This window comes from Vicia villosa, linkage group LG5 (genome assembly GCF_029867415.1).
Source record: "Vicia villosa cultivar HV-30 ecotype Madison, WI linkage group LG5, Vvil1.0, whole genome shotgun sequence".
Classification (NCBI taxonomy): Eukaryota; Viridiplantae; Streptophyta; class Magnoliopsida; order Fabales; family Fabaceae; genus Vicia; species Vicia villosa.
The window spans coordinates 164102004-164119217 of record NC_081184.1 but is presented as its reverse complement, the minus strand read 5'-3'; the positions used below and the strand labels follow the sequence as shown (position 1 = coordinate 164119217).

The 17214-nt window shown below is 32.4% G+C and overlaps 2 protein-coding genes across 2 annotated transcripts; both read left to right on the top strand.

The window, feature by feature from the left end:
• The first annotated feature begins 5671 nt into the window (after positions 1 to 5671).
• On the top strand, positions 5672 to 7664 carry LOC131608069 (protein ROH1A-like). Its single transcript, XM_058880009.1, has 2 exons — positions 5672 to 6422; positions 6792 to 7664. Exons 1-2 carry the CDS (start codon positions 5869 to 5871, stop codon positions 7408 to 7410), a joined length of 1173 nt encoding a protein of 390 aa, XP_058735992.1. The 5' UTR covers positions 5672 to 5868; the 3' UTR covers positions 7411 to 7664.
• Positions 7665 to 10387: 2723 nt separating this feature from the next.
• On the top strand, positions 10388 to 11767 carry LOC131605929 (uncharacterized). Its single transcript, XM_058878217.1, has one exon. The coding sequence runs from the start codon at positions 10388 to 10390 to the stop codon at positions 11765 to 11767; it is 1380 nt and encodes a 459-aa protein (XP_058734200.1).
• The last annotated feature ends 5447 nt before the right edge of the window (positions 11768 to 17214 follow it).

The following is a 17214-nucleotide window of genomic DNA, read 5'->3' as shown; positions in this document are numbered from 1 at the left end:
GTCACTGAAGAGGTCCTTGTTCTAAGCCTCTGGATCCTTCTAATGACTTCGCCAGATTTGTACTCGCCCTCTAAAAAAGACATGATAGTCCTCTTGAGTTGGTCGAATGAATGGATATTCCAAAACTTAATCGACATGGGGGATTTGACGGGAGAGAGAATGACATGCCATTCTCTTATGTGATATTCCGGTTCAGGATCGGAACGCTTGGATGATGTTCGCTTCCATGATTCTGGCCTTATGCGAGACATTTTTGTGTTTGTGTTTGTGTGTAATGCAAACCTAGAAACCCCAAATTTATAGAAGCCTTTGGAGACTATGTACCACACAATCTCTGTCACAGAACGTTCCGTAGATATATCCACGGAAGGGTCATAGATTTCTCCGTTCCGTAGATGCATCTACGGTAAACACCCATAATTTTCTATATAACACCCTTCCGTAGATGCATCTATGAAAGTTTCCCTGCTATTTTTTTGGCAGAATTCAAAGCAGTATAGTATAAAACACATAAACTACAAAAAAGAATTATTCGTCCATGCACAAACAAATTTCTCCTTCACCTTGTCAAGAATGGTGCTATCAACGTATTTCAATAAATCGGGATATTTTTCACATATTTTTCGAAATTGCAATACGGCATCGGCGTATAATTCTTTTGTCGACGAACTTGCAATACAGGCCCATGCATCCATTATTTGGTTAACAACCACTCCGGGCTTCAACGATTTTCCACCTTCGGTCCCTACTTGTTTCGTTCTCACGGTGGGTTTAACCTTACTTCTCACATCACATGATATGTGATATCGACAAAGTAATGCATCGGAAGAAGGAAATACCTTTGCAACCGTATTCACCAAAGCAGGGTCACGGTCCGTAACAATCGCCTTAGGCATCTCGACTTGTTTCTTCAAAAGTGAGCGACACACCTCCAATGTCCACAAAAAATTATCTTCTTTTTCACACTCCAAAAAAGCAAAACCAACGGCAAATGTCTTCTCAGTAGATGTAACACCGACCATCTCAAATAATGGGAGTCGATACTTGTTGGTCTTGTAGGTAGAATCGAGAAGGAACACTGTCGAGAAAGTGTTGAACAACATTATCGAATTTGGATGAGTCTAAAAAATATCTCGGACCGTAACCTCGTCATCACAATTTATGTACGGCGACACGTATTTGTTATCATCTAACAATTTCAACAATTCTTGCATCTCGCTCCTATCTCCCCTACTCGCCTTATTATTGCGGTACCGTTGATTATACACTTGCCTTATATTTGATATGTTGTCGGGTTCCTTCCTTTTCAATGTGGCAAGTATATTTTTCGGTTGGACAAAATTCAAGGACATGTCTTTAATAGACGCCTTCTCAACTGGATTGAGCCGACATGCCATAGGATGACCTTGTAATTTTGAGCACAAAGCATGGTTATGCAAACCACTAATAACAGATAATCTCCATTTCTTGCTAGCCAACATGTAATAACGGATTTTAAATGGACACTCGCATTTTCTAGTTCTCGTGTCGTCTCTTTTAAAATTCTTTAAAGGAGGATGGTATTTCCCGCTTCTTTCGCACAATATTGTTACAAAAGGGTTTCATCTTGCCATACCATTATCCGATCTTCCTATCACCACACCAAAACCAAGGTTAGTTACATCCCTACGAATCCATGTTAGCATGCTTTCACGATCATCAAAGTCTTGCTTGCTACTAAAGTCACCTCCGCCATCTACCATATTTGCGACTACCCCATTGATATTCGTACAAACATCGACTATTGTAGCTAATTCTCCTGAAATATTATCGGGGTGCACCATACTTATTTTGCCAAAGTCACACAGAATTACAAAATGCTGGAAAAAAACTGCAGGGATTATTTTGTAGATGCACCTACGGAAGTGTTCTTCCTCAACACGTTCCGTAGATGGATCTACGGAAGCTACGTAACCTTTTTATAAAAAAAAACATTAATAATGTGAACAATGTAATGGTTGAAAGTGATTATTTACCTGAAATTCATACTCTTCTTGCTCCCTTTGATTTGTTGCACCAAAAAATTTGAGTCTTGGAGTAAAATAGAGTATTGATGATGTAGGGTTTTTAGAGTGTGGAATATGAAGAGTTTTAAGAAATGAAACAATGGGGGGAGTGATTATGCTGGTTCAAACTATATCAGACACTTCCGTAGATGCATCTACGGAAACGTCCCTGAATTTATTTTATGTGTATTTTTTCCCATATACACTAGTTTATTACGCTTCCGTAGATGTATCTACGGAATGAATAAATTTTTTTAAAAATATGGAATGCTTCCGGATGTGCATCTACAAAAGCTGGGGGCAAAAATAAAATTTCGTGTGGTGTTTAAGAGATCCATGGAATTGGTTGAGAAACTTTCAAGATATTTAATTTTTATATTTTTTGTTATTTAATTTCATCACCATAAAATATTTATGATGGTGAAAATTACGGAATTGAATAAATATTCGGAACATTTGAAATCTGCCGTAAAACCATAGGTTTTTTTATTGAATTTTTTTTGCATGTATGAAATTTTGTTCTCTACGATGATTTTCACTTCACTTGACTTTTATATATAAATCTTCTCATTTGATTGCTTATTAACTTTTATAAACAAATTTATATATATATATATATATATATATATATATATATATATATATATATATATATATATATATATATATATATATATATATATATATATATATATATATAAATTTGAGGAGGGATCAAATTACACTCGAAGAGTTACACCACGAGTTACACTCGTTCAATAACTACATCTCGAATTAATATTTTTTAAATTTAACCGTTAGATTGAAACATAATATCATATAGATCATACCTATAAATTTTGAGCTTAATCTATAATGATTTACTATGTCATTGAATTACATCAAAATTAACGTTATATGAAAGTTCATTTTGCCGTTAATCTTTGGATATCTTGATGATATAGTAAATCATTATAGATTAAGCTCAAACTTTATAGGTATGATCTATATGATATTATGTTTCAATCGAACGGTTGAATTTAAAAAATATTAATTCGAGATGTGGTTATTGAACGAGTGTAATTCGTGGTGTAACTCTTCGGGTGTAATTTGATCCCTCCTCATATATATATATATATATATATATATATATATATATATATATATATATATATATATATATATATATATATATATTCTAAAGTTCAAGCGTCATACTTGCACTCATATTCTATTTTAGATTAAATGTCACCAATTTATCGTCTCCTTTTCTTAAAACATGTAGTGTTGAACCTTGAATTTTTATTTGTTTTTGTTTATGGAATTGCGTTCTTACGCAAGTACCTGAATGGGGCTTGAGTTCACAAGGCTTCTCTTTATTTGTTTGTCTTCAAGGCATATCTTCTTCACTATCTCCTATTTGTATGACTCTTGTTTCATCTTTAATAAGGCTTTCTGAAGCTTTTGAGAAAAGAGATACATCTAATATTCTTAGAATAATTAGGGTGTTCTTTGGTTAAGAACATGTTAGATTGAGTTAGCTAAGTTAATGGACCTTGAAAAAAGAAATGAGTTTAAAAAGAGAACCTTGTCGCCTATGGGTGCTTTTCGACGTTAATGTGTTCTTTTAATTGTAGAGATTTGGAGTAGGATTAAGAAGAGTAAAGTGAGAGATCTTATTAAGGCTTACTCCTTAGATTTCATAGTTATCTAAGAGACTAATTTGTTTGAAATTTCTCCTACTCTGGTCCATTCCTTTTTGGATAATTAGTTTTGTGATTGGAGTTTTAATTCGTTTGTGAGGAGTAATGGTGGTCTCCTTTCGATTTGGTGTAGTTCAAAAGAAAGATCTTTATTTTCTTTCTCTTGTTCTACTTTCCTAGGTGCTTGTCTAGATTGGGGGGTTATTTAATTTTGTGTGTTTTGTAATAAATCTTTACTACAAGTGTTTTTTAGTTGAGAAAAGAGTTATGTGGACAGACTTAAACTCCATGAAATCTAGCTTTTTAGGTGTTCTTTGGTGTGTTGTGGGGAATTTCAATTCCACATGCTCTTTTGCGGATAAGGTATGTGTGGGGATTTCTTCGACTTCTTATGGAAGAATGGACTGTCTGGATTTTTCAAATTTTATCTCTTAGAAGAAGGTTATCGATTTACCTATCTTCGAAGGAAAGTTTTCTTAGTTTTAGCCTAATGGAGGGGCGAATAGTAGGATTAATCGGATTTTGATTTATAATGGGTGATAGGATAAGTAGGGGAGGTATCTCGGTGTGTTCAATCGAGGGATGTCTCAGATCATTGTCATATTATCTTGAAGTACAACAATCAGTTGTGGCACCTCAAACTTTTTAGATTTAATAATCACTAGTTTTCTCACAATAGTCTTCCTAAGTTAGTTACTAATTTCTGGAACATTGTTGAGGTTCATAGTTGGAAAGCGTTTGTTCTACTTGAGAAGCTTCAAACTCTGAAAATGGTCCTAAAATCTTGGAATATAAAGGTTTTTGGTAATCTTGACTCTTGGATTGATAGGTTGAAAGAAAACTAGTAAGGTTGATTCTTTGATTGATATTGGTGAGTTATTTAGGGAGGAGATTAAGACTAGATCCAAAGTAATAGCAAATTTGTGGTCCCTATTTAGGATTAAAGACTTCTAATTGATTTAGATATCTAGATCTAATTGGCTCAAGGTTTGTGATGCTAATTATGGATTCTTTCATGTTTCTGTGAAGTGTAAGAGTAGAAGGAATATTATTTTAGCGTTGAAAGTCAATGAGGTTTGGATTGTAGGGGTACTCGATATTAGACAAGATGTTGTGAATCATTTAATTGAGATTTTTAGAGAACCTGGTGTGGATAAACCTCGTTTGAATGGTGTAATCTTTCGCTCTCTTTTGGATGAGGAAAACCTTTCCTTATCAGCTCATTTTATTCTCCAAGAGCTTGATGTGGTAGTGTCCCAGTGTGAGGGAGATAAAAGTCTACGTTCATGTGGATTTAACTTCTCTTTTTTTTTTAAGATTCTAGAACCTCCTTAGAGTTGACCTTGGGATCATGTGTGATCAATTCTATTGTTTTGCACTCCCTGCTTTTTATCTTATTGCAATACTAGAAGTTTAGGATTTTAATGTGTCATAACATACCTAGCTAAGGTGTAATTACTTTAAAATTTTGTGTTGGACTATACCCTTAAAATTATTTATGTTTAGATGAAATATTGAAACTCACTTACAATAATGTGCATGACATAATATTACAAATTTAAGAATTCGTGCAACCTCTCATTCTTTAAAACAAAGAAATGCAACAAAAATGTCAATGGATTGTTTGGTTAAAGCAAATACATAACAAAATAAACTTGTTTGCATTTATTATATATATTTTTTTCTTCTTTTTTTATGTAAAAAATTGTGTTTCTCTTGATTGAGTCTCATATCCATTTTTCATTAAAAACAGTGCAAAAGTATAATTACAAATTTATAGCCATTACATGTGAAAACAGTATTAAATGAAAAACTGAATTAATTAAAACAAAAAAGTTATAAATGTGTGTTGAATTTGTTGCCTATATAGGAAAATGAGAGGATAATAGTGAACCAATTTAGCCAAAAAAAGATAGAGAAAAAAATAGAGAAACTGTATGGTCTTAGAGAACGTCTTACCTTAAATCTTGCGCGTATATATAGATATAATAACTTCCAAAACTAATGGCAATGCTTTATCTTCTACAAACCTTTCCATTTTACTTACACTTTAGATCATTTCTTTCTTCTTCCTTTTTTTCATTTTCATTTCTCTTCACCGCTTTCATTTTCTCACTCAAGAGAAAACAACAATAAACAAAATGCCTGCAACAACGGAGAACAATCAAAGTTCTTTTTTGGGAAGAATAAGCATTCGAAGAAACCAAGTTATGTCAATGGACGGTAATCATGATCAAGAGCTAGAAGACCTTGAACTTTTCCAAAAACATGTTGGTGATAGATTCACTGATCTATTATCTTCCACAACAGAAGATCCTTCCAGCGATGCTCTTCTTTCTATCGGTTGGTTGAGAAAGCTTCTCGATGAACTTCTTTGTTGCGAAGCAGAATTCAAAGCAGTTGTTATGATGGGTCGTGACCCTTCTCAAATCTCCAAACCACCTCTTGACAAACTCCTCCCGGAACTCCTTGATCGTGTCGTCAAGTCGCTTGATGTTTGCAATGCTGTAACTCTTGGTCTAGATGCTATTAGGAATCTTCAAAGGCTTGCTGAGATTGCTGTGGCTGCTCTTGAACCTAGACCCATGGGTGAGGGACAAGTCCGAAGGGCCAAAAAAGCACTGAATTCTCTTGTTACGGTAATGGTGCATGAAGACAAAGAATGTGGAAGTACCAAGGGAACAGAGAGAAGCAGGTATATTTAAATTAAATTGAGAGAATTTGATTATAATAAGAAAAGTAGACATTTCTTATGTCGCTATGTTTGACATATGCCAAATAAATAACTCACATAAGTGTTATAACTAGACATTTCTTATGCCGCTATGTCTCTATATTTATTTTTTTTTACATGTAATAAATTAAGGTATTTATATTTTATATTAAAGACGTGTTTATGTCTATGTCAGGGTATGTGTTATAGTTATGCTTATTATAATAGATTTCATGAGGAATATGCGTAAAACCTATATAGTGGAACTAAATAATTTTCTTGTATAATATGTATAACTAGTTTGAGTATAATTTATAACTAACTTTAGCAAAACTTAACTACATTTAATAGGTCATTTGGAAGAAGAGGAGGAAATGCTGGGAATAAGGATCGTGTCAGATCACTGTCATGGACAATGGCGAGAAACTGGTCTGCTGCAAAACAAATTCACGCCATGTCTTCAAATTTGGCTGCGCCGCGTGGTGCTGATTTAACGGGTTTGGCTTTGCCACTTTACATAATGAGTACTGCATTGGTTTTTGTTATGTGGACTCTTGCTGCCGCGATTCCTTGTCAAGAAAGGAACGGGTTAGGAACTCATTTACCTTTTCCAAGGCAACTGGCTTGGGCCCAACCTATGATTGGTTTGCAAGAGAAGATTGCTGAGGAGTGGAAGAAGAAGGAGAAGAAAGGTTCTGTTGGATTATTGGAAGAGATGCAAAAGATGGAAAAAGTAGGACAGTTGCTTATTGAATTTGCTGAGTCTTTTCAATTTCCTGCTGAAAATGAGCGTTTGGATGAAGTAAGAGTACATGTGGAGGAATTGGCTGACATTTGTAGGAAGATGGAGGAAGGGTTGGAACCTTTGCAATTGCAAATTAGAGAGGTTTTTCACAGGCTTGTTAGGACCAGGACTGAGTTTCTTCATGTTTTGGACCAAGCTGGGAAATTGTCTACACCTACTGTGTAAACTTAAAGTACTTTTTTAATCTTTTTTTTACTGAAACTTTACCAGTTAGATCTTGAAAATGAAGGTTTTCTTCTTGATACATATGTATGTAATGGCTCTATCTTAGCCTAAAATGCACATCTACATCACTATAGATTTTAATATGTTTTAATTGTTTCTGAAGTGAAAGAGGATGACTCAACTACACTCACTAAACATGTGGTGACTTGCCAAGTTGTTTAATTTGATATATGAATTACTGAATTTTGTATTTTTGTTTTCTTTCAGTTTCACCAATTCTTTGCTTGTTGTCAATATTATAAAGCCATTATTATAAAAGAGAAAAGAAACATAACAAAAGAGAAAAAAATTGATATATTTAAAAAAGCTTTGAAACACAATGAGGTTTCAAAGATATACTTAAGCAACTAAAATACAATTCATTTGTATCAACATGTAAGTTAACAATCGGAGGTAAGATTGAACTTGGTCAATGATTAAATAAGTTTCATTCTAGTTTCTCAGTTTCAACAACTTTTATTATAGTGCCATGTTTGTTTTTCAAAAGACTACAATATGATTTTTCTTAATTTTTATGGCTAGAAGATCTACTTAATTTCGTAAAAATTTCACTCATAAATATGATAGCAAGGCTAGATGTGTAAGTCATTACCTCAGATTATTTCATATAATATTTATAAAAAAAAAATCTTCATCCATATTTAGGAATTAGGAAGGTTTTGATAAGAAAAAGTAAGAATGTAAACAATTTATTTAGATGAGCATAATCATTTTGTTAGACTCATGCAAATGATTAATGAAATTTATCTATAGGCATCAATGCATTCTACCTTATTTTAAGGTCTTAATATCGATTGTTATATACACTTTTTTGTTTGAAAAATATAAATAAAAAAATTATTTTTATTAAAAATTTAACCATTTCAATTTCTAATATATATTATATATATAATTTTTATTTAAAAAAGTACTATTTTAAAATTTTAAAGCATTTTTAAGCCACTCATTATTTGTTATGATGTCCCTAAAATTTTTTAATAGAATGTTGTTGTTTAAATTGAAACTGTCAAAGTTTTAGAGAGAAAACACTTAAATGCATTAATAAACAGATGCTTTGTGTAGGCATAAAGTGTTGATAATTAAAATGGATTTTGATAAATACATGAAAATAGTAAACAAAATTCATTAAATTGTTGATAACCATGGGCGAAGCCAGTGCCCGACGAGGTTGGGCAGTGCCACTCTTGCTATTCCTTTCCAAGCGTAACCACCATTCTCCACAACATCCGATGCAAGTTGGTGATGGTGAAAACAAAAGGGCATGTTGAAGTGGTTTGGCTTTATCAAAAGGGCATATTAAAATACATTCTTTTCTATGCCCACATAAAAAAAATGTGAAAAGAAAATGGATGAATTTTAAAGAAGGGGTGTGGAGGATCCACGTTGATTCTTCTATTTTAAATTAACTCTTTTTTAAATTTTAGAGAAATTTTAGGTTTTTGTTTTTTTGTTTTTGTTTATATGATCCCATGTATTCTTTATTATACTCCTAATTAACTCTTTTTAATCAATTTAGTTATTTTAATTAATTTAGTTATTTAAAATTATGTTTTTTGATTTAATTAATTTAGTTTATATTAAATTTTGTTTACTCTCTTTTAATTATTATTTAAAAATATTAAAATGTCTTCTTTTCCTTAAATATTTAAAAATATATATAAATTATCTTCTTTCAGTTAGATTTTCTTAAATTAACAATGTTCTCGACGTCATACACAGTGTTTTCAGATTCATGGTAACTCCTCTTTCAGCTCCCTTTTCGTTCTCTCGTTTTCAATTTCAGTTAGCTAGGGTTGTTAGTTACGGTAGTTTTGTTGTTACTAGTTTAGTTTGAATTTCAAGTTGATTTTAATTTCACTGTTGTTAGGTTAGTGAGAATTTCATGAATTTTTATTTTGTTCAGACAAATAGAGTTGTCATGTTAGATGAAATTGTGGATTATGTTAAGTTCTTAACGCTTTAAGTGAAGGTAAGCGACTACTTTTCTCCCTATTACTCTTGGCCAAATTTGTAATTACTCTCACTTGCATTGTATGTTAAATTTGTTTCCCTGTGTTTTTTAATTCTCACTTACGAAGTTCCATTAGTTAAGTTTCAGCTTATGTGAATTTGCCGTCTTTAAAATTTTGCCCAGACTTTAAAATTTTTCTAGCTTCGCCACTGTTGATAACTTATGAGTTATGAGTAATTCAATGTAACTCAACTTCAATGATGTATTTGTTAGGGTTATTTTAGTCTACAACTATATTTTTTTTATAAAATCAAGTTAATGTGTAAGAGTATCAATGTATACAATTTTATTATATAATAACTACTTATAAAATGAAATTCACGTATACATACTTGCAACATTTAATATTTCTAGTACAAAAATATAAGTTCTTGAGCTATAATATTACTTATTTACTATCTCTGTTTTTTATTATAAGTCGTTTTGACTTTTCACATATATTAAAAAAAATAACGATTGTTGTATGAAAATGAAATTATGAACATTTTTACAAAACTATCATTTATTAATGACATATGAAAGAAAAATTTACATAATCAAAATGACATAATAATAAATATTTAAGGATATAATAGAAAAAATATCATTAATTATTCATTGGAATTGTAAAAGACTTATATTGTTAAGATCCATTTGGTTTTTAACTTCACTCTTTTTTGTTTTTCAGGTTCTTTAGGTTTGATATATGGGTTTCTAACTTCCTTCGCCGTCAACAACAACAAATAATTTGTAGGTAAAATAAAAATGTATGTTCCGATCTATCAGTTTTGAATTGCTTTTTCAACTTTCGTTTTTATGGTTGTTTCATTTCCGATCTATCAGGTCTGAATTGCTTTTTCAGTTTTTGTTGTATGTTTTTGTGTTAGTTCCAAGAGAAAGATGTGATTTTTACTGGTTTTTATAGTTATGGTGTTTATGGACAAGATGACAAGTACCACTGCCTTCAAGTACCATAGTAAATGTGCAAAGATTGGCATTACCCACTTGGCCTTTGTTGATGATGTGCTTTTGTTTAGTAGAGGGGAAACTCAATCTGTGCAGATCATGATGAATACTTTTCAGCAATTCTCAGACTCTACCGGCCTCAGTGTGAATCCACAGAAGTGCCAAATTTTTTATAGCGGCATGGAGGAAGAGACCATTAACAAAGTCCATGAGATGACTGGTTATGGGAGAGGAACCCTCCCAGTCAGATACCTTGGAGTTCCTCTTGCTAGCAAAAGAGTGAGTACTAATCACTACTTGCCACTGATTGAAAGAATACTAAGTAGAATAAGGCATTGGTCCTCGAATTTACTAAGTATTGCTGGCAGAATTCTTCTGGTAAAGAGCATTTTCCTGGCCATCACCCAATATTGGATGATGTGTTTTCCCATACCCAAGACTGTTATTCACAAAATAGAAGCTATATGTCGTGCTTTTGTCTGGACAGGTACTGATAAAAGTAGAAAAAGTCCCATTGCCTGGACCAGAGTCTGCAGTTCTATAAAGAATGGTGGCATGAACCTCATACATATGGAGACTTGGAATAGAGTAGCTATGTTAAGGTGCCTCTGGAGCCTCAGTTTGAAGGTAGACAGCCTTTGGGTGAAATGGGTACATGCATACTACATTAAACACGACTCTGTCTGGAATATAAATCTGCCGCAAAATGTTACTTGGATCCTTAAAGATATAATGGCCAGGAGGGAGGATGTTTCACAACACATGCAATTCTGGGAAGATATGCAGCGCAGAGGAAAGTTTGCGATGAAGAAACTCTATGATCAATTGACCAAGGATGACACAATTGTGCAATGGAGTCATGTTATCCAGCATAATGGCGCGCGTCCCAGGGCAATAGTCTGTTTATGGTTAGTCTGCCATAATAGGCTGGCTACGAAAAGTAGATTGAAAAGATTGGGTTTGCTGCAGGAGGAGACGTGTAGCCTTTGTATGGAGCAACCGGAGGACATAAATCATTTGATTATTGATTGCAAGGTTACTAGGCATATATGGCTGGAAGTGTTGCAATGGCTTGAGCTACATCACCACCCAGTTCAATGGCAAGAGGAGATCGCATGGATCATTCACCATACCAAAGGCAAGAGTTTCCAATCATATATGCTAAAAATTGCCATTGCCGAAACTGTTTACGGAATATGGAAGTATCGCAATGAGAGGATATTTGGTACTAATGTGAATGTAGATACAAACCCAGTTGTGTCCAATATTATTGATTCTATAGTGGTTAGAGGTTGGATTAAAGTCAAACATAGGAAAAGTATAGCTTTGCTCATGATGTAAAGTTTGTTGTATGGGCACTTGATAGAACTTGTACATAGTTTACTTTGAAATAATATATATTCTTTTATTTCAAAAAAAAACATGAAATTACAAAAGGCAGTTTAGATACAATTTAATTTTGGTGCTTTCAATTTCGTTTCCTATTTTTTAGACATAATTTAATGTTAATTATTCTTTTTTTCCATAAAATGTTAATTACTTTTAATATACATTTTTTCTATTAAAAATATATATCTGAAAAAAATGCACGTCTCGTACCAGAACCCGTGCAAGCGCACGAGTTTGTTACTAGTTGTGGTATAATTTTTTTTCCAAAACGACTTATAATAAAAATAAGTTATGTGTCACGTAAGTCTCCTTGTAATAAATACTTAGATATTTCTATTGTCAATGTTATAACTAGATAAAATGGTTTGTAAATAAGGGAATAAAAAGTATTTAAATTTGAATATGACTAATATAATTATATATCATGGTTTAACCTCTCAGTTAAATTTAAGATTAGGATAGAAGAAAAAGTAAATAAATAGATAGCAGAGAAAGAAAGTTTGATACTTCGGTGTTGAACTATACCAAATGGTAATATTAGTATTGACAAAAATAATTAGATCTTATTTATTAAAAATTAGTGAATAACTAATAACTAATAAACTAATTCTTTTAGAGATGAATTTATAGTAGATAATAAATAAGTTAGTCCATTGCATTATATTTGATAAAATCAACTATTTAATTGGTATATAAATATGAAGAAAAAAATATGTTTAATTAATATCTTATTTTATCAAATAAGATATCATATATACTTTGGGATAGAACTATACCAATAATATTAGTGCTGGCAAAAATAGTTAGACCTTATTTATTAAAAATTAGTGAATAACTAATAAATTAATTCATTTTAGAGATGAATTTATAGTAGATAATAAATAAATTAGTCTATTGCATTGTATTTGATAAAATTAACTATTTAACTGGTATATAAATATGAAAAAAAATATGTTTAATTAATATTTATTTTATCAAATACGATATCTGAAATAAAATTAAGAGAAACTAAAGGCATATGTGATTTGGTTGCTCTTCGCATAGAGAAACTAAAGGACTCCTTGGATTAGGCTCGTGTCTTAAATTCAAGGGATAATCTGACGACTATTTGCATAAGTGTTGAAGGCCACGTAGAGATTTTAAATTTTTGTCGTAATTTTTTTACCCATTCTATGTTTTCTCCATGAATGTTTATTAGTTTTTTTTAATCCTAAAATGTATTTTTGAACATTTGTGGTTCATGGTGTATATTTGGTCCAACCTTGTGTGTGTTATTGTTTTTTATTTATGTTGCATTGGTGTTTCTTTCATGTATTTACTTGTAAAGATGTTTTTCGGCCAATGGTGTATCTACTTTACCCCTTCTCCTATTGAAAAGATGATGAAGAGGCGGACACATCTTTAGGGATTTTTTTCATCTAGGATATGGCTTAGTAAATCGAGCGAGGCTCCAATGTCATTTTTAGTGGTTTTCGGGCTTCATCTTTTCCTCTGTGGGGTAGATTGGGCCTTCATGTCTGACCTTTGTTGGTCCTGAAAATCGCCTTTATTATGTGTCATGTTCTCTACAGAAATAAATTTTAAAGAAAAAACAATGTTTTGTTGCATTATAGTTTACTAACTTAGTCTTCAATAGGCTTGTGACTGTTACATTAAACTATAAAACCTTTTCAACTTAATTATGTTCTGAGTTCTTGTTATTACTTTGTCAACATGTTATTCTTTTCTACATTGGTTCTTCATATGACTAAGTCTTAGGAGCCAAACTCTTAGAGGAATACCTTGTTGTTTTACTTGTTACAAAAGTCATATTTAAAATTTTTATAATTAGAGGACTACCAAGTTTAGATTACTTGACCAATAGTCTTACAAACTATAAATTAGTTAAAGACTCGAAAAAATACAACAAATGATTTCCATGTAGTATCAGGTATCAAAACACATACTTAATGGGAAGCAATTGTCACAATTAGGGCTGGACAACGGGCTGAGCTGGGCGGGTTCGGGCCCAAAACCTCCACCCAGCCCAAACCGCGGGTAGCAATAACAAACCCATTTCCGCCCAATTTCAAAATCGGTTTAGACGGGTTTGAGTTATTGCAGACGGATATTTCGGGTTAATGGACTAATCCAATATTTAGGCCCAGAAATATTTAAACTAATACTCATTTAATTCATATTAATTTAATACACACTAATTCAATATAGTGCCCTTAGTATTATCAAATATTATTAATAATCTATGACTTTTAATGTTAAGCTAATCAAATATTAAATTGCCAATACAAATATAAATTGTAGATCCAAAACTACAACATTGAAAAATATTAATAAACAATTAAACACTCCATTAATTTTGGATAAGAGTTGCTCTTCTTCAACTTTGTATTATTGATTCTTCTACATCAATCTGAAAAATGAAATAATGCATTTATGTCAATGGAGAATGTTCAATTCAATTGCACAAAAACTAGTTTCCAATGGTAATACTAAAAATCTGTGAATATTCTACATCAAATTGTAACTGCAGGATTAAAATCATCAAATTGTTTCAGACATGCAGAGATGGATCAAATGATTTGCAAATTGATTTATCTTACTTACGAAAATTGAATCTATTATAAAATTTTTAGGCAACATACAATTCAATGAAATAATAATTAAAACTCCATGTAAACTCCATGTAAACATACAACAACTGCGGACCAAAATAATGTCAGCTCTAAAAAGAGCATACCTATTCAAAGTTAAATTAATGAAATGCTTATTTAAAGTTAAACAACAACCTGTGTTCACTCGTAATTGAATAATGTCACCTCTAAAAAGAGCATACCTATTCAAAGTCCTGCAATGATGAGTAGTGCCAAATGCTTCATTCACATAAAGATCAGCAAGGGAATTTGTGCAACCAACTTCTCAACTTCCTCTCCAATACCATCACCAGCTAACTTAACCTATATTAATCAAGAGAATAAGAAAATATAAATAAACACAACAAAACTAAAACTCGGCTCTGAGTTGCGAACTTACAGCACCTGCTACACCCAAACATAAAAGCACTCAACATTTTATTATCAAAATTTGCTTACCTAGCTTCATGAAATTAAGTGTTTAGTAGTTTAATATCAGAAACAAGAAAAGCTTAGACAACAAACGGTTTGAAACACTAGATGTTTCACTTGAAACTCATTGTCACATTGCAACTCATATTGTCCAAAAATAGTTCAAACAGTTGGCATAGTGTTCAAGAAAGCTTAGACAACAAAATGGAAAAAAAAAAATTAGTTTATTACTTTTAAAACTGGAAAAAAAATAAAGCGGCAGTATACCAAGATTCTAGATTTAGGGAAAACTCCTAATGATGGTGAAAGGGAAACTAAGGAAAACAACATTATTCATCATACATACAAACAATATTGAAAAAACATATAAAACAACACTTACCTAGTAGAGATGGAGAGACATTCATATGGAGAGTCAAGATCCACTGAACAAATCATAACAAAAAATCTAACAACAACCACTAACTAAAAGTTAGAACTATCACAAAAGAAGTTAGAAAATAAAGTTATCAAATAAAATTACACACCTTAACACCTTCAGCTCACAGATTTGGAAAAATGGATCCAAATGAATCACAACAAAAAAAGAAGTCAGAAATCAAATAAACCACAAAACTAAGAAAATCATAAATCTAAATCTAAATTAAACACCAACCTTGCAAACAAAAATGATGGGAGGAGAAGAGAAACGATGGAGCGAAGGCTTGGAAGCGTGGAGAGCGCGAGAGACAGATAGGGTTTGTTTCATCGGAGAGAGAGAGAGAGAGAGAGAGAGAGAGAGAGAGAGAGAGAGAGAGAGAGAGAGAGAGAGAGAGAGAGAGAGAGAGAAAGAACACATGAAATGAATGAATGGTAATGAGTGATGGTGGTTGTAACACCCCAAATCTACCCGATAAATTATACGGAAAATCAGAGTATAAATTCCAAACAAGTTCATTTGAGGTATCACATATTCGTCATTTCAAAAACAATTACGACTTATTTGCCTTCATATAGATACATAGCACAAGAATTTAAAACGATAATCAAATCATTACTAAAAATCACTTTGTTTAAATTCAATAATTAACTCGCAGCGGAATCAACAAACTTCATAACTATTCAAATCAAGTCGTAGCATCATTGCACGGTAACTTTAAGTTACAATTTAAACCAAAACCATATAAAAATTCAGCAAAAGAATTAATAAATAAAACAATCGTTTTATCCCCCCGAGTGCTACGTATCAGAGCAAGACACCAACTCGACTAACAACAACTAAAGACTTCATAAAATCACTTCAAAACTTCCACCGCTATCTTGAGTACCTGTCCGTTTCCCATGATATGAAAACATCATTCAGAAAGGGTGAGATATCTACCAATATAAACAAACGCATGATAAACAATATATTAGAATTTAATCATACGAAATTATCACGTTACAGCTTTCAAACTACATTTATAATAACAATTAACCTGAACAGTTATAATTAACAAAAATCAATAACAACAACATATTAATAGTTATAACAACTATTTCTCATCTTCCAGACAATACCTGTCACAACACGTCATTAGTATAACAATTTATAATTACAACTCCATATTATCACAATTTAACAACAACTCAAGTCACATCACATCACAATTAAATCACACTCATGCCACATACAATGAGACTCTACAACTGCACATGCATGTGGTACCCAGGGCTTCAGCCCCCATCGCCAATTGCCAGTTAAACAGAGGCATCAAGGCATAAGCCTTCGTCACTAATTTGCCAATTCAGGCCGTCGCCAAAAATGCATATGTATATGAATGCAACAAACACACACAACAAACAACATCATCGTCACAAGGCATAAGCTTATATCTTCGCTATACTAATAAATAGAGGTATACATCGTCACTGAAACATCCTTCAACTTCGCATAAAACAACAACAATTATCACCACAACAACAACAACTAATTTCATCGAATCAACACGATAGAATCACAACAAATAATCAGAAATAATTTCCTACAAATTTAACCCCCACATATCATTCATCATGAGTCCGGTTATAGAGTTAGAACCCCACCCCTTACCTTGTATTCGGAGTCCGTTCTACAATTCTACCGATCGAAGCCATCTAGCCTTAGCTCCCAACCATTGCCTCTTTTAATCAGAATCAAAAGCTGAAAATTTTCCCAAATATGCAGCTACAGTGCGATGATCATATCTCACAACTCAGACCTTATTTTAAAGATCCCAACGGTCAAAAGTTAGTTATAGGTGTTGCGAACCTACCCACAAAATTTGGCGACGATCCAACGGTTAACGAATCGGGGATCTTTGATTTAGTGAGACTGCT

Coding starts and splice junctions, on each gene's coding strand:
- LOC131608069 (XM_058880009.1), top strand. CDS start 5,869: ATGCCTGCAACAACGGAGAACAATCAAAGTTCTTTTTTGGGAAGAATA. Junction 6,423..6,791: donor AAGGGAACAGAGAGAAGCAG/GTATATTTAAAT, acceptor TACATTTAATAG/GTCATTTGGAAGAAGAGGAG.
- LOC131605929 (XM_058878217.1), top strand. CDS start 10,388: ATGGTGTTTATGGACAAGATGACAAGTACCACTGCCTTCAAGTACCAT.